Below are 18226 nucleotides of genomic sequence, written 5' to 3'. Positions count from 1 at the left end.
TGGAGCACTGGGTGTTATGCACAAACAATGAATCATGGAACACTACATCAAAAACTAGTGATGTAATGTATGGTGATTAACATCACAATAAAAAATTCAGAGAGGAAAAAAAGATACTAGTTTACAGCTCAGAAGCAAGCCACATGTGGAGCTGGTATAGCCACAACTCAGACTAAGACTAGGGAAGGGTGAAGAAAGTGTTCAAAAACTAATAAAATGCAGAAAATTTTTTTTCCAAAAAAAAGAAGTGAGGCTGAGGAAGATCAACGATTTGCCCAAAGTCCCATGGTAACAAGTGGCCACTCCAGGATTCCACCCCGCGTCTCCTGACTTGGGAAGCCCACGTTCCCTTCCTGCATCACAAGCCACCGCCCAGGCTGCACCAGGTCCCAAGCGCTCACCCCACCCACCACTCACGCCACGGCTCGCCCCACTGCTCCGCCCACTGGAGCCTGGAAGGGCTCTTTCCCTGCCAGCCCCCGCCCCCCTCCACAGCACACAAAGAGGGAATGCTCACCCAACTGTCCTAGCTTGTAGAAAATAGAAGAGGCCGCCCTCTGAGGACATGCACCACTGATGCTTTAACTTTTCCCACCTGAGAAGAATATTTTTCATCACAGAGAATGCTCCAGTTGCTCCACGAGGCATCTGGCTTAATGATGGTAACAGTAAGACCATTTAGTGGCCTACAGTGCAGGAATCAATCCAGCACTCAACTTCCCTCATGAGAAGATGGGTCATCATCACATGAAGGCTCCTCTGTCTTCCCCCAAAGTCAATGCCAAAGATTTTAAGTGCTAATATCCGGAGGGGCAAATCCTCTGACGTGAGCCTCCTACCCTCTCCCCGAGGAAGGCTGGCCCTTGGTTTGTCCTCACACAGGACCACCAGGAGGTCAGGGAGAGCCTGCCCCCTGCAGCTCCGTCCCACCAAGTCAGAGACTAGTCCCAACAGTACTTGCATATCCAGACCCCAGGCTAAGCCCCTCCCCCACCATTCTAGAACTCACATTCTTGCAGAGCCACTGCAATCTCCCCCGATCCTGGCCCTGGCTGGGGAGACCCCAAGTGCAGATGAGCTCATGAGATGGACAGAGAGCCACCAAAGTCATGATTGAGAGAAGTGATGGTGGCGATGCTGGGGACCCCTTCCCGCCCCTCCTTTTCCCAACACCTCGCCCGCCCCCACGCTGCATCCGTCAGCCAGACAACACTAGGAGCTCTACTAGATGTAAAAACCAACGGCAAAACTTACTCAAAATTAGCTCTGACATGGTGGCGTGGATCCGTGGTGCATGAGCAGAGCTTTAATTCAGAGAGAGAAGAAAAGCCCCGGACGACCAGGGTCGGTGCGCTAAGCACAGAACCCGCTGTTTCCTGAACATGAAGCTTTGTTCACGGCCCACCCCTGAGGGACTTGAACAGAATCAAATAAACTGATGCAACCTTTCCTGAAGGGAGACAGAGATGCGAACTTCAGATTATTCCCAGGAAAACACCATCCACGAGCGGGGAGCAGGCTTCCAAGGGGAAGCCTTCCTGCCGCGGATACCCAGAATAACACAAGTCTATGAACCGTATTTCCTTCCAGCCCAGCATGCCAGCCTGGGTCTGTCCTCCCAGAACCAGGGCGCGGAGCCCCCGCGCGCAGAGAACAGGCGCAGCCGCCACCGACGTCGGATTCGGGGAAGGACGGAGCTGCTGCAGCGATAATGGGTCTAATGGGACCGTGTTCTCTTATGGACATAAAACTCTTTGGTCACTTGAGAATCATTAGTATAGGATTACAGCACCAAAAATAAGAGAACCCACTCTAACCACTATTTTCCTCATTCACAAGTTAGCACCAGCCTCGGACACATCCATGGCCCTGCACGAATTTCCTGACATTCCAAAAGGAAGCAAGTCCAAGTTCTGCAGGGCTGCAGTAGGCCGAGTCTCCTCTCCTCCCCTGGCCAGCTCGTCCCCCCGCCCCCGCCCCTGAGCAAAGACGAAGGGAGGGGCTGGGGTGCTTTCTTGGGGTCCCCCCACTGGCTGTGCACCTGCAGCACCACGACCACATTAGGTTTCTCCCACTGGAAGCTGAGGGTCCCCTCAACCTCCCCCCACACCCACTTCTTAACGTCCCTCCAGGCTTTCCTCTCCTCCTGGCACTCATCACTGTCTTGTTTACCTTACTTATCGCATGGGCTCTGTCCCCACTCCAGAATGTGCTCTCCCTGAGGGCGGCAATCTCCATCTGCTTTGCTCACTCCTGTACCCGGAGCTCCTACAACAGCATTTGTTCAGGAAACACACTCCATGAGAGCAGGTCAGCACAATCAGACACTCCACAGCTCCTTGCCGGGGGGAAAAAGCCTGGATATCGGTGCAAAAAGAACCACTTCCTCTATTATCTGCGGAGCTCCCTTAGTGACAGGGAGAATCATTTTTTTTTAATATTTTATTTATTTATTTGACAGAAAGAGCGCGAGAGAGGAAACACAAGCAGGGGGAGTGGGAGAGGGAGAAGCAGGCTTCCCACTGAGCTAGGAGCCCGATGCGGGGCTCGATCCCAGGACCCTGGGATCACAACCCAAGCTGAAGGCAGAAGCCTAGCGATTGAGCCACCCAGGCGCCCCATAACACGGAGAACCTCATGCCCGTGGAACATGAACTACCTGGTATAACATCCGACGTTACACCTGGTACAACGTGCGCTATGTGGAAAGTCAATATTTGCTGAGTGGATGGCTCAGTAACTACTCGCAATTAAGTGTGATTTTCTCTACAGTGAAATAAAAACACTCATTTTGGTCCAATAAATTCACGTGAAAATTGCCCAAAGGACCATGGTGTGAACATGCAGAAAATGTGCCAGGCTTCTCTTCCCAGGAACCAGGGCGCTGGCTCCCAGCCTCAGCTCTGCCCTCAGCCAGCTCCGTGACCTTGGCAGATCTCAAGTGCTCGGCGCCCCGGTGTACGCACATAGAAAATGATAGGGTTCATTTTCCACCTGTAAAAATCAACTGCACATTTTCTAAATTATATAACTTGGTTAGAGTTAAGGAGAAACCAATCAATTTGCATTGCAAATGCAATGAGAGGCCCTCTGGACAGGTAACAGGGTAACAGGCAATATTCACCGACGCCCTTAAACGGTGTTTAAATCCTTTGAATTCATCATAGAATCAAAAACATCAGGGGCACGGAAATGTCCGTTACAGTGTTTCCGGGAACATGATTAAACTTGAAGTACATAAATGTAACTTTTTAAAAGGCAGCAGAGGCAGAAGAATGGAAAAGTGCGGGGGTACCAGTTGAAGTTCAAAATGATACAGCACATTAAAAGAGTTTTTGGTCAAAATCTACAAAGCTTTACCTACGTTGACCCATTGACACAGAAACCCCACTTCTGGGCATGGGAGCAGTATATAAAGTTAGTCATGGCGGTCCTGTTTGAAACACCAAAAGATGAAAAACAATCCAAGTCGGACACTGGTGAAATAAGCCGTGGCACATCCAGACCGTGGGCACCAGGAGCCGCGGACAGCGCGCCAGAGGGCTTCCTACGCGTGAAAATGGAAAGGACTGCAAGACACATTAAGAAAACCCAAGTATACACTGGTACGTATTATGCCCCGAACACTGGGTGAACACCATGTATACTTGCATTTATCTTTATTTGCATAAAGAAACAGTGGATGAATACCCTAGATCCTAATTAAAACAGCCTCCGAACACGGCGGGCAAGGCTTGAGGGTGGAAAGAATGGCCCGGTACAGAGGCAAAGAGAACTCCCCAGTATTTACGTTTAAATAAATCTGCTTGCAAACCATATGGACACCCCTATTTTAAAATTACAATGTTTTGTGCTTCCTTCAGCAACACATATATTAAGATTACAATGTTCTAATAAAATGAATTTAAATGTCATATTCATGATAGTTTAGGATAAAGAAAGGGTCTCTCTTCTGGTCTTCATTCAGTCAAGGGACAGTGTCTGTTCACGCGACACGCCTACTTAAAGTGAGCAAACGTATGTCACTATCACATAAATTGAGAAAAAAGTTCCGAACGATATTTAATAGCATTTTTCTTCTCCGAGCTTGCTCAGAATTCCAAAAATGTCAGTGTATCTCTGCTCTCCTACATGTCTTTCTGAATTTAAGATCTGACATTTATTTCATCGTCAAGAGGTTCAACATCCTCCGACTGGCTGTCAGAGCTGAGATTTCGGATGAGCACCTGTCAGCTCAAGGAGAAAGGCTTTCACAGTGCCAGGCTTTGGGGGAGAGTTTTTGGTTTTCCCACAAGGTAAAAAAAGAAAAGCGACATTAATTCAAATAAGAATTAAGAAATAATAATAATAGCTATTGTTTATCGAGAACTCCTCGGCCACCAGCCCTCGTCTGGCATCTGGCAGAGGGGCCCGGGCACAGGGAGGCCCGCCACGGAGACGGGCCCCGTTCCCCTCTCTTACCCGCAGGCTCTCTCGTCTGAAATGAAACTAGACTGTGGGAAGCTGCAGGTGTCACGAGGCAGCGACACCACTGGCCACGTGCAGATCCCCGCTTCAAACGCATTCAAACACTCCTGGAGAAGAGGTGTAAGTGAGTTTCCCCCGCTTTCTACAGGTTAGGATCGGAGAGGGAGCTGGTAAACGAGCAATCTGTGGTCCACCGATGAGCACTAACCGTGGCCCAAGAGTCCTAATTCCTGCATCCTTCCTCCCGCTGCTGAACAGCGCGCTCCCCTAAAGCCCAGGAGAGGTGCAGAGCATCGCTCGGCAGATTTTATCCATAAAGGTCAGACAGTAAGTATTCTGGGTTTTGAGGGCCACACGGCCTCTGTAGCAATGACCGGACTCTGCTGCCAGAGCCCCAAGGCCGCCAGACACAGCTCCCAACTTGCCGGGCCAACCGTCCCCCTTCTCTACACAGTTAACTCGTGTAACAAAGTTTTTTGCCCCTAAAATTTCATGTCCACTCCAAAATGCCTGAGCCTGCTGTGAAGACGTGTCACAACCTCATCCTCAGCCCCTGCAGCACCCTCGTGGCCTCACGCTGGACCCAGTCTACATCGAGAAGGAACGTTCTATTTTGGCCACACGCTCTAGCGCTTATTGCCTGAAGAAGTTCTGGACCTTCCCACACACGGCCTCCGCTGGTGCCGTGCCAACGGCACAAACATCCACTTCTGTCTCTCTCCACCTAGTGAATCTGTGTCTCTCCCTCACAAGCCTGCTGGTGGCATCTCCCAAGGCCCCCACAGACAAGCATGAGGACCCCCCGTGAATCTCACGGGCCCCGTGTCCGAGGCACCTCACCCACAACTTACCTCCACAGTAAGTTTACAAGAGTCTCAGGGTCAAAGCCATGGCACCTGCCCTCATGCTCCTGCTCTTCGCACCTGCTGTTCTGCGGGTTTGATGACAACATGGCGGCCTCCCCTCAGAGGGGCCTAGGATGTGCCACAGAAGGAAGCCAGCCAGTCTGTGGTTAAACAGGGAATGTAATTCTGAGAAAAGATGCTCCGTCTCTCTTACCCAAGGAGCCTAAGACACCACGTGAGCCTCACACAGACAACGTCCTTCATGCAAGGTGTGTGGTCTCTGGGATCAGAGGCCACTGGGTTCGTTACCGTGTCAGCCACGTCCTGTGGCAAGTCCCGTAAGGCTCATGGTTCCTGCGGCGCCATCCTGAACAACACAACGCACACTGCCTCACTTAGCCCTGTCACTGGCTGTGAGGCCCACACCCGTATCCCCACGCGACAGTAAGACTGAGATGCTGAAGCCCCACAAAGTCTCCCGTGTTAAAGATCGGAGCTCAGCGTCACCAAGGTGATGCTCATCTCACAGCTCCAACCGTAACTCATGGCCTCGGGGGTGCCGCTGTAGACGGCATCTGCTCGTCGCTGATCATTCAGAACGTGCTTTCGGGATTACTCCGCCCCCGCTGGCAGAAGGTGAGCACTGTCTGGCGAAGGTGAGCTGGAGAACTGGTCTCACGACCTCTGTCCTGCCTGAGCACCTGCCTTACCTGCCGCAAGCCTCTATAAAACGTTTCCTCTGGAAGTTTCAGCCAGGACCCAGCCCAAGGATGGGACCGCCCACCCTGGCCTCAGCAGCGTGTGTAAGCTGGACACACCCCAGAGACACAGCTGTCTGCCTTGTCAGTCAGTCACAAGAAACATCTGCAGCAAGCAGCCACTCTCTCAGGTAGGAGTGTTCCGAAGCCAGAGGGACTAGGAAGCGGGGGACCTAGGGAGGAAAAGGAGTGCCAACAGGGGTCTAACCCCACTTTTCCACTCCAAAAAATCCCTATTAGCCCATAGAAGAAACCACCTGGGGCTGCTTCCGCTCAACCCCACCCACTCGAAAAATTCTTCTAAAGGTAAAAATAAGTTACAAGCATATGAAGACGTGCAGTTTAAGAAGATGAGTGGGGGTGAACACCAGAAGTTATATAATATCCCTGCTGTAGGTTGGGGGAAAGTTCTCTCCCAAAGTTTGACAAAGGAGCAAAGGGGCATGACAGCACTTCAGACTGTCACTCAATCTGCAGAACCCTCATGCAAATGAGCCAGCATGTGCCCACAACCCCTGCCTGGGGCCAGAAGGAGGGGGGAGGCGGAGGAGGAGGGGGGCCAGTTAAAATGAGAGACTGCTCAGGGGTACACTGTTGCTCAGGCTTCCAGGGAAGCAGGTGGGCTTCGCTGGCTCCAGCCTGGTTGGCTCTTACTCGTACGAGGCGGTGGGCGTGGAGCAGAGAGCCATCCCTCCCAGGACACCACTTGTGAACCAGGCTGACATCCCCCGACCTCTTTGCACACCGGTAAGAAAAGACCAGAAAGAAAACTGCATTCAGTTCAAAAGCAGCAAAGCAGGAAGCTAGAAATAGCTCTTCTGTACTCTCTTCACTTGCAGTAGGAAAACATTCAAGGCCTCACTTCAAAGGTGGAGGTGCAGATGCAGGTGCAGGTTAGAGAATTGGAAGTTGAATCCATGCCAAAAATACAATACAAGAGCGAGGGAGAGCCTTGGGAATCCTATTGTCCAAGCCCTCGTTCTCTACATCACTCAGAAACAAGTGATTTCCACCATCACGGAACCGAGCGGCAGAATCAAACCAGGAGACAGGATTCCTAATTCCCAGATCATCGGAGTTGCCGGGCCACCCCACTGAGATCTCAGGGCTGCCTGCACTTATTCTAAAGATTAACTGGCAGCCCATTCCTCGTGAGCTGTTCCACGTGGCTGAAATGCTGGGCAGAGGGCGGGGTCAGGGAAAACACGCCGTCACCCTGAGCCTAGCCTGCCCTCAGCCAGACCCCACCTAAGAACCCCATTTATTTTCCAGTCTTAATCATCCCATCACAAAAGCTGCTCTGTTGTTTATTTTGCAACATTCAGGGTCTTTTGGGTACAGATGCCGAACAAGATCAGGATTATCCCACATTCCAGACGGGCCCGTCAGCAGGGCCCTCCCCACCCCTGCAGATCTCAGGGTGCCTAAGAAATCAGGCCCACTCGAGAAACCAGACAACGCTGAAGGCCACACCTCACAGACTCTTGGACGTCGAGGGAACAGAGAGAACACCCATCTGCACGGCCCTCCCAGAGGTCCCGAGTAACTTCCACGCTGGGGCCAACCTCAAGCCAGCTGGAGCTTCCAGAACAAAGGGGTGGTAGGAAACCAGCAGACAACAACAATAAGGTAAAATAAAATGGTGATCAGTGCTTTTGATTTTCTACACTCACCCGATATTCTACAAGGTGCGTGCTCTCCTTCATAATAAAACAGGCAAAAAAATGTGGCAACGAGAAAAGACATGTTTAGGAAAATAAGGTAGAGCCAGGAGTGATTTCTGTGCAAAAAATTCACATCCTCGAGGTTGGTTTGCTTTCTTTAAGAAACATTTTTGTGCACTCAGTTTTGTGCAGGCCATGGCGCTGGGGGCATAAATGTAGCTCAAAACCTCCAACAGGGATGAGGGCCTGGGGGGAAGGACAGGAAGCACCAGGCCAGCCGGGAGGTCACAGCAGGAAATGTTGTACAGAAAGAAGGCTCACGCCACCCACTTCCCGGGCCTGGTGGCCAAGCGCCGACCCTGGCACCACATGACCTGGGTCACACAGGCCTGCAGCCCCTGCTCTCCAGGGGAACTCGGGCAAGTCACGGAACCAAGCCGGGCCTCAGTTTCCACATCTACAAACAGAAGGCGACACCTGTACTTTGTGAGGGCTGCCAGAACCAAGGACTGCAGACCGGGTGGCGCACACAACAACGTGCCGTCAGGCAGTTCTAGGGGCTGAGTCTGAGATCAGGCATCCCAGGGCTGGTCCCTTCAGAGGCTGCGAGGGACACTCTGTTCCAGGCCTCTCTCTCCCTCGGCTTGCAGGTGGCTGTCTTCCTCCTGTGTCCCTTCCCACCGTCTTCCTTTTTGATGTGTCTGTCTCCAAATTTCCCCTTCTCACGAGGACGCCTGTGAGCCGGTGCACGGCCCACCCCGGTGACCTGGTTTCTACTGGATTCCCTCTGGAAAGGCCCTGTCTCCACATAACAGCACATCCACAGGTCCTGCGGACAGGACTCAGCACGTGAATTTGGGGACACAGCCCACAGCAGTGCTCAGGGCCGTCGTGAGGACCAGACACATGAACAGATGTGACACGCTGCTACCAGGGCCGGAACTCGGTCAGTGCTCCGCAACGAAGGAGCACGGTTGCCGTGGTCGTGAACACTGGTGCCCCCTCACGGATGACGGGCTGTCGTCACGGCCAGAGCCACGGACCAGCAGGCAGGAGACCCGAGGTGCCCGAGGCCACGGCCACGTTGTCCCTGAACCTGGGACCTCATCTGACGGCCACGCCTGAGCTGCACTCCGCCAACCTCGCAGCGTCACTGCTGGGGAACGGGAGACGCTCGGGGGACGCGGCGTGGCGGTCACCGCCCGCTCTGATGTTGGACGAGGGTGATTCTCCGAGGCCTTGGCAGGGGGCCTACCAGGTCCAAAAGTGAATCCCTTGACCTGAAGAAGAGTTACTTTGCTTCTCCCTAGACACTGTGACTCAACTGATTTGTAAAAAACAAATTTACAGGTAATTCTGGCTGCTATTTTGTACGGCTGGACAAAATGACCAAGTCATCAGGTGGACTTGTCCCCTGTGAGGAGACCAGGCCGGCCCTGCAGAACGGAGGGGCTCCTCCAGTCTAGGAGTCCAGCTGGAAAGCCCGGGGTCTTGTTACTGCCAGGGCCACAGGCCACACTGTAATTACTGGACCAGTGTGCCATGCTCCCAGAATAAATCCTTGGTTTGCCCTGGCCAAGGAGGTGACTAGCAATGGGTGAAGCTACCAACCAGAAGTTTGTTCTGGCATTAATTCGACCTGCCTGCCTTCTGTGCCCTAAATGTTCATTGTTCTCCTCCTTCAACCAAAATAAAATACAAATGTCCTTTGCCAACATATTTTAACTCGTGAGTCATCCCGGAGAATATTCTCATTGTGTAGTTTCTAATGCAAATAAGGAAAGCCAGACGGGTTCTAAAACATATATCCAGAGTGGATGCGAGAGAAGACACTTGAGGAAGGGATCCAGGCAGGGCTGGGTGGGCTGGCCCCCGCCGCTGTCGCCGCCACCATCAGCGCAGGCCCTGCTGCCTTAGCCTCACACCGTGCCAGGTGACAGCACCCTGCCGTCCCCTCAAGTTCCACGTCACGGCTGCCAGGCCCCGGGGAGCAGCTGTGGCAGAGCACGGGGGGCCCACATTTAAAAGCAGCGAACAACAAATCCCAGAACATATTCCACTTCACGTGTGAACTGCTAAGAGCCTCGGGTCATGGAGCAAACAACGCACCATCGGGGAGTCCCAGGAGGGGTGGGGACTGGGGCCGTGTGTGAGGACGCGGGGACAGAGGGGCCCCCAAAATGCCCTGTGGATGGCTCTAAAACTCATGACCCCGTTAGCAGAAGCCAAGCAGGAACTCAAGGGTCGATCTGAGGAAAGGAGCCTGGGCAGGGTAGACACATGCACGTGCAAGGACAGAGGGCTCCCAGGTGGCAATGCCCAGGAGCTGGGACCACGGGGCTCACAGCAGGGAACCGGGCCGTGTGCCCATCGGCGATCGGGGCAGGTGCGGAACCTGTGCGCTCGCCCAACCGCGGGCTCCCTCTGAGACCTGCACACACCACACCCCCCGCGGTTCTTACTCTACTGAACAAAGGAGCTTCTTCAGACCACCCCAGACCAGCTTCCAAAACACTACGTACGGCGCTGCAGAAAGAAAGCTGGGGAAGGAGGCCCTCGCAGAAAAGGCATTGAGCTACTATTAACCTCTACCTTAAAATGTTCTTTTTATAATAGGCTGTTAGGGATATTTTGGTGATTGGGGATTTCAACAGTGGCAATTTGTCCTTCTCCCAAAACAAACCTCAAAGCACAGGCTTGCAGGTTCTGGGAAGGCCAGAGCCGCTCCTGATGACCAGACGGTCCCGTCTGTGTCTCTGCTGTTTTGGTCTCTGCATCCTGGGAAGACAATATCCACCACGTGGGGAATGAGCCCAACGTTAAAATCTTCCAGAGCCACCCTGGCCAATGTGTCCAAATGAGACTCACAGGGTCCGCCAAATCACCTCTTTTCTTACTAAATATAGGGCTTAAGAAACAAGGCAAATGCAGGGCCTCACAGGATGGGGCACACAATGGTTTGCTGAGCGAATGCCTTCTCTTGGACTGAATGTGTGATTGTGGGGCTTGGGGTGTTTTCCTCTTTCTTACATTTTAAATAACACTAAACTTTTAACTCTCTCAAAACTACAATGGACATCCTGTTTAAAAATGGGAAACAATAAATGAAAATCCCAGTGAACCTATACTGGTTGTGAAAACAGAGATTTCCTTTTAATATTACAAAATTAATTACCAAAAAAAAAAAAAAATGCTGTGCTTATTTCGCTCTTTACCTAGAAATGTCAGGGAAATGGCTTCATCTATGGAGTCCTGAGGACAGAGCCCTGTAACGTTTTCCAGAACCCGGAGCCATGGGCCATCCACACTGCGCCTCCGATGAAGTCACATCCACATGCACCTGCTGTCCGCATGTGAAGTTTACATCCATGCCCAAGAGTGTAAGAGGGTACCCAAACCCTCATAATGGTCCCCAAAACTCATCAAAGCCCTAAATATACAGACCTTTCTGTAACTGGGTAATTGAAAGAAAACACCCTCCCTGCAGGAGGGGGCTGGGGGCTGCCAACCCACTGACCTGACGTTTCCACTGGCCCCTGAGAGCATGGCCTGCACCGAGCAGCTCAGCCTCCCGCCACAGCCTCCAACACCCGCCCTTGCAGCAACCAAGGACGCGACCCATTTCCTCTCCTGGACACATCACAAACCACTGTGTGCAGAGTGTTTTATGCTCCCCGCGATGCTCCATCCTGGGAGCACCTGGCCCGTGGAGCCGAGCGAAGCTCTCGTCCACGCGCCACTCCACAGGAAGCATCCTGTAGAAGTACTCGGAGGACTCCCTCATACTCGTGACCCAACTTCTACACCCCCTTCTCCTCACACCCTCCTTGATCTCAAGCCACAAGGATTCCACGGAAGGAGAATTCAGACCGGAGGGCGATATGCTCTCTGGCTCTTGGTTTTGTTGTTCGTTCCTTTATATTTCTGCTCCTCCTGCAACGGTTTCCTCTTGTTGGGGCCCCGACATTAGTTCTCCTCCAGCTCTGCCTCGGAGCTGGTCATGGGGGCCAGTTGGTGAGTGAGGAGAATACGAGACTCGAGCAACTCGAGGGACGGTTCTCAAATGCAAACCTCCCTACCGCGGGCACACTGCATGCCCCACATTTTCCCCTCGCGTGGGGCTGCTTGGGGGAAGAAACTATATTAAATTCATCTTAAAAACCCCAATCCCTCATCCAGCGACTGCACATAAAGGACATATAACCCAGAAACTCTGAGTTTTACCTCTAGATGTGTCACTAACCAGTGAGAGGTCTTCTCCTCTTTGATTAAGAAGGAAGAGCAGAAGAAGAGAAGAAAGAAACACAGAAGGAGAGAAGGACAAAGGGAGGGAAGGAAGTTAAACTCCTTGGTTTATCTGAGCCTCTTCGTCATGTGCTTCCATTCCGTCATTTTGGATGGAGGCCCCCAGGGAGACGGCATCTACGTGGATCCACACATTCCGTTATACAGATGCGTTCTGAGCAGGGAATGAAGCAAAACAAAGTGGTTTCTCAGAGGAGAACAAGACGCCAAGAAGTAGTTTAACACGTGACAAGCAGTGTCTGGGAGCGGGGAGAGCGACACAGGTCCCCAGCTAAGCACAACAGAGCCAGCACGCAGGATGCGTCTGATGAGGACGTGCTGCATATTAACTCCGGGGCCTAACAAGAAACTGAGTGGAAGTTCTTTCACCTCCAAAACGCACGACATATTTCAACCCAAAGACTCCCTGCTCGGCCAGTAAGGGTTAACATCTGCTGAACCAAAAGCCAGGCTTGTATTCTGAAGTATTTAAGGCTCCTTCCATCTGGGAACTCTCGATGTTACCTTGGCCCCTTCTCTCCAGACCCTGGTGTGTCTCTGTGGAAGGTGTAGTTCAGAAAGAAATGTCCTCACACGTCTCAAATACAGAGAGTGGATTTCAGGAGTCAACCTGCTTCTCCTGGACTTGTTAGCCTGATTCCAGTCCACGTACAACTTATCCCCAGTCCTCTGCTTCCGCGTGCGCAGGACGATCCCCTTATCCATCCGTCTTTTAAAATTACCATTATGTTGGGGCGCCTGGGTGGCCCAGTTGGTGAAGCTTTCAACTCTTGATTTCGGCTCAGGTCACAATCTCTGGGTTGTGAGATCGCGCCCCACATCGGGCTTGGCGCTGAGCATGGATCCTGCTTAGGATTCTCCCTCTCCATCTGCCCCTCCCTGCTCTCTCTCTCCCTCTCTAAAAATAATAATAATAATAATAATAATAATAATAATGAAATAAAGTAAAATCATCACACTCATGTGGCCTCTCTTCCATGGCCAACGCTACCACAGTTCAAAGACCTCCAAAGGTTTAGCACTGGCCTCATGATGGCACAAACCAGAGGGGCAGTAAGAAACCCATGAATTGATTTAACATGAGACGTTGGGAAAAAAAGCTATTTATTATTTCTCTTCCAACCACAGAAGTATCACGTGTTTCTGCGTGTCATCCTTGTGCGGGGGCCATGCTGATCTTCTCTGTATGGGTCCAAATTTTTAGTATGTCTGCATTATCACATGATGTTTTAAAAGAGAAAATACAACAAAAGACATAAAGAAGACAAATGATAAGCCCACAAACCAAGAAAGACATCAAGGGGACCAGGTTTATTTCAAACAGCAAAGCAGCACGCATGCGCACACACACGCACCCCTTCAATTGGCGTTACACTGACCAATGACCTCACACAATCCCTTTGCTGCCAAGTTCAAAATATGATGCAGGCCAGTTCTTCCTTCAGCTGAAGGAAGTAAATAAAACCACTTGTGAACATGAATCCGGGAGCAGTGCCGGGACCCTGCGACACTCTCCCGTGTGCGCACACCAGGACCCCACGCCGGCTCGGACATCACAGGCGTGACCACGCCCTGTGCAGAGGAGGAGGTTGGGAGCCAGGGAGAAGAAATAAATGCACAGAACAAGCCGACGGCGCCTCTAACTTCCATCAACCTCTCTGCACTCCAGCATTTCTGAGTCATGACTGCTTTCTCTTCACTTCGCAGACCAGGTCAAGTTCCTTTAGTTGTGTATGTCAGTCATCACCTTCCAGAACACACACCGGCCACTCTCATCGCCCTGATGAAGTAGCATCTAAGGACCCTGGGGGCCTCCCTCCACTCCACTGCTCCAACAAAACAAAGGCAGAGGCTCCCTTCCCGGCATGCCTTCCATGCATCAGAAGCAAACTTCTGCTAGGCTAAGTTTTTTAAAAATAAGAAGTTAAGCCAGACTCTAAGCGTTGCTCTGGAAATGTCCGAGAGGCTCGACTCTGCCATAAGGATTTCCTTCCAAAGGTACAAACATCCACGCTGCACATCCTAGCCCATCCCGGGGGAAAAACAGAAGAAAATAAAATCAAAAAACCAAACAACGCACAATTTATATTCCTCCTCCCGTGTTTCCATGTAGTTTTCCATCGGCCTCCACGGTCACAGAACAGCCTCCCAGATATTACAGGCAATCTGTGCATTTCTAAAGAACAACTGATTCTTAGAATCCCAGAATGGGAGGGTTGGGGAGGGGGAGCACTTAGGAAACAAAGGGTCACAGCAAGGAAGTGACACAGAACTAACCGCGTGGGCCCCACATGAGAGCAGGCGCTGAGGTCAGAGACCTGTGTCATGCCAGACAAACCACTCGGGGTCCGAGGGGCCTGGGTACCCACCTGCTGCTCCAGCCACCTACAGTTCCCCGGAATGTGAGCAAGCAAATGGACCCCAGGGTCTCTGTGTTCTTTTTTTTTTTTATTTTTTATTTATTCATGAGAGTCAGAGAGAGAGAGAGAGAGAGAGAGAGAGAGGCAGAGGCAGAGGGAGAAGCAGGCTCCCTGCCCAGCAGGGAGCCGGATGTGGGACTCGATCCCAGGACCCTGGGATCATGACCTGAGCCGAAGGCAGACGCCTAACCATCTGAGCCACCCAGGTGCCCCGGGTCTCTGTGTTCTTAACCATCAAACTACTTTGCAAATGTTCTCTGTCCCACCCCACCTCTCAATCCCTCTGCTTCCTTTCTACCTTGCCCCCCAGCCTCCGGCAACCCCCAGGCAGTGCCCTGCAGAGCAGGCTGTGAAAGAGTCAAGGCTTCTCAGACCCAGAGACATGGGTGGGAGGGCTCCCTGGAGCTACAGGCCGGCTGGGATGCTTCTGACGGAGATCACCGGCCGCACGGGGAGCTGGGTCTGGGCCGCAACAGCGTCTTCTGCAGGATCTGGTGGCCCTATCTCCCATGGGGAGTGGTGTGTGCTTGGGACAGGCCTAGGGTGCTTGAGTGGGACCGTCACATGTCCTCCGCCCTCAGGGATTAACAGAATGGCCAGGCCAGCAGCCAGCACTGCTGGGCCATGACCATGAGCCATACGCGGGCTCACTGAAAGCATCATTTAGGCGACTAGCCATGGAGTCAAGGGAACACTCAGCTTGTATCCAAGGGCCTTCAGAAGGCCCCTGGATCTCGGCCGTGGTCTTCACAACCCACCCAGCGGCACCCTGGACACCTGACCCTGGTCACGACCCAGACCCTCTTCCCCACCCTCTCTCCTTCAAGGGTTTTGTGAGGGAACTGGCCTTTCACCAGCCAGAAGCTTCCGATTCACATGCTGAGCTGCACAGGCCACCCAGCAGAAGACAGCAGACCCTCACTGCCCTGTGAGGGGACCAAGGTGTGCAAAGGAAGCAGGCAGGATTTGGAGCCGGGCAAACTGGACATTACATACGGGTCAGCCCTGTGGCACCGAGCATGACCTCCCTGGGTCTCCGTTTCCTTCTGTCTAAAACAAGGTGGAAAGGCCAATCTCCTAGGTCACCTCGAGGAATAAAGCAGGTTACACGTGCGAAGTACCCAACAGGGCCTGGACAGAGGAAACCCACACGAGTGACGACCGTCGCAGTCATGAGCTCATCACAGAGCTGAGCTCTTAAACTTCTTCTCAAAGAAAAGACACCAGTGTTCCCTAACATTTAATTTAGCGTGTCCCATGCTAACTGCAAGTGCTTCTGAGAAGCGGTCAGTGGGTGGGCTGCCTGTCCCTCCCCGCTGTAGGTGCAGACAAAATTCGCCCTTCTGAGCACATGGGTGGAAGCCACGACCCATGAGGGGACGCAGGCCGGGCCTCAGCTCCCTCGCGGCCTCGACTCCACGGGGCTCCTGGCACGTCTGAGCGAATGTCCACGGAGACTAAGCAGAGCTCATAAAAATGCTGCCTGTGACCCCTGGCGTGCGGCTGGGGGAACAGGGAGAGCACGGAGCCGGGCCCTGCGCCGCCAGCAGGTGGCCGGCCTGGTGCGGGAAGGGCCCGGCTGCACCACACAGCCTCAGGGGAGCAGAGGACAGGGTTCTGAGTCCTCTACCCCAGCTCAGACCACACGCCCTCGCTGGTCTGCAAACAAAAGAGAAAGAAGACGTCCGGCTGCCAAAAGCGTTCTGTAAGCCCGTGGCCTGCGTGAGCGCTCAGGCCCCCGCCGTCTGAGATACCTGGATCGTAACCCCACAGCTGTGCACAGGCTCTGGGTCTGGTGACGCCACCCGCCTTGTCAGCCAAAACGAGGTCGGCGAGGAACACGGAGCACACGTATTTCTCTGACTTCGGTGTTTTCAGGCACGTGCCGCAGAGACAGCAAGAACCTCCGTCTGTGTCACGTGCCAGGCCCGGCCCCGCACGTGCCCCTGCCCACACTCCCAGGAACCACTGCCCTACCGGGAAGAACCCTTTGGGAAGTCCTTCATGGCCACGGGGACGTTCCCAGAATAGTGGACAACGAAGCTCTGGCTTGTCACAGAAGAGCCACAGCAAAGTGCCACGAACACGCCCCCACATTCAGGCGAGAGTCGGCAGCGCGACGGCTGAAGGTGCGGGTCATGGCTGACTTCCACACCTTCCCAGAGCACCTGCAGCTCCACCAACCAGGGGCTTCAGAAGGGGGTCTCACGGGTCACTTCCTCGAGGGGTATCCTAACAAGTCTACACATAGCTAGACCGTTTGGGTCTGGAATTTTGTCTTTAATACTGCTCTACTAAAACTCTTCTTTCCTTCCAGGCCAGGTGACAGCTAAGGGGGTAGGGACAAAAGCAAGGAAGGCTTGTCCTCTCTTCTGTCTGGCCTGTCTCTGTCACAGCAGTTAGCAAGCCAGCCAGGTTTTGTCTTGAAACACCCCTTCGACTCTCTGGACCTCTGGCCAGTCTTTCGAGGGGAGCCGCAGGTCGGAGCAGTGGGGCTGTAAAGGGGTGGCCAGGGCGAGGCACAGTGGGACCGGGTTCCGATACCCCACAGGTGGCACACGTGACCATCTTCTGCAAGATGGCTGTGTGCTTCCATCTGTCACCTCCCAGAACAACGTGACGAGCCCTGCAGCGCTCCATGCATGCCCTCCATCCTAACCGCCCACCTGAGTCTGTGATGGCCTCACGGGGCACAGCCTGGATCATCAGGTGGCCCCGGCTGCAGCCTCCAGAGGAGATGCTGAGAACCCAGTGTAAGGCTGCTCAAAACACTGGGACTGGGCAGGACGGGGTGGTATCGAGATGGCCTGCAGCACCTACAAGGGGGGAAAGGGGTACAGCACATAAGGACGTGTCTTCTACTTAAAGCCTTTGCAGAGCTGGGTCTCCGAATATACCCTTAGGTGTTCTCTAGGGTCTCAGAAGATGCCCAGAACCAGAAGCCCCAAACAGTCTCAGTATTTAGAGATATGACAGTGTTACTTAATCCCATAAATACAAGTGTGCGAAGCTGCTTGGAAGAACACAGGGATCGACAGCGCAGAGGCACCACCCCCTGCAGACTACAGGGCACTCTGTGCATTGGGCAGTGGAGCCAGGACCACTAACACCATGGTGGACAGGGGGCAGACCAGTTCCCCTCCCAGTGGTCATGGCACCCCGCTCCTGCCCACTTGCCACTCCTCCACAGAGCTACACTCTGCACACAGCTACAAGGGGATGCAAAAGGGACTTGTATCACTGCTGTTCCTTCAGTCAGCAACACTCCAAAGTGCGTCCTGACCTTCAGGTGCTCTCTCGAAGCCCAGCAGATGCAAGGCTTTCCCCGCTGAGCTCACAGTGCAGTCACCACTGAGCAAATCCACGACCGCAGGGCCCAGGCATGGGGGGCTGTGACAGAGAAGGGGCTTCTGCACCAGACTTGTCCCAGCTCAAGCTTCCTACAGACCCCTGACCAAGGGGAGGGAGGAGCCAGTGAAAAACCATCCCTGCACTCCAGCCAGGTGGTTGCCAGGGCCCTGAGAGTATAAGACACAGCCAGGCCAGGTTCAGACTCTGAACTTGGCCCCTGAAGCCCTGGGAGCCACTGATGGAGTTCTGAACAGAGAGTGTCTTCATGTTGGTCATTTTAGAGCAATTACTCCAGAGCCTAAGGGCAGAGAAACCAGTAATAATGTGGAAACGGCCTCCAAGTTTTTTGTAGTGTGTGGACGCTATCAGATAATGAGTAAGGGAGTGGACTACACACGACCAAGCCTTCCAGGAGT

The 18226-nt window shown here is 53.1% G+C and overlaps 1 protein-coding gene and 1 non-coding gene across 14 annotated transcripts in view; both read right to left on the bottom strand.

The window, feature by feature from the left end:
* The window catches only part of RNF144A (ring finger protein 144A), a 114562-nt gene that overhangs the window by 55904 nt on the left and 40432 nt on the right, over positions 1 to 18226 (bottom strand). For 6 of the 13 annotated variants that reach the window (XM_073896957.1, XM_073896955.1, XM_073896959.1 and 3 more), the window contains one exon: positions 17126 to 17275. The exons of 6 other annotated variants lie outside the window; for them this stretch is intronic. In XM_073896957.1, the coding sequence (XP_073753058.1) occupies positions 17126 to 17165 (40 nt within the window). In that variant the 5' untranslated portion in view covers positions 17166 to 17275. Of the gene's footprint in view, positions 1 to 5318; positions 5387 to 17125; positions 17276 to 18226 lie in introns of those variants that run through there. One more of the 13 variants, XM_025867701.2, reaches the window with a different exon arrangement.
* On the bottom strand, positions 13159 to 13262 carry LOC112821375 (U6 spliceosomal RNA). Its single transcript, XR_003207427.1, has one exon. It is a non-coding gene; the product is annotated as a U6 spliceosomal RNA (small nuclear RNA).

This window comes from Callorhinus ursinus, unplaced genomic scaffold, assembly GCF_003265705.2.
Source record: "Callorhinus ursinus isolate GAN/ISIS: 27379988/994484 unplaced genomic scaffold, GSC_fseal_2.0 scaffold10, whole genome shotgun sequence".
NCBI lineage: Eukaryota > Metazoa > Chordata > Mammalia > Carnivora > Otariidae > Callorhinus > Callorhinus ursinus.
This window is presented reverse-complemented; position numbering and strand designations above follow the sequence as displayed.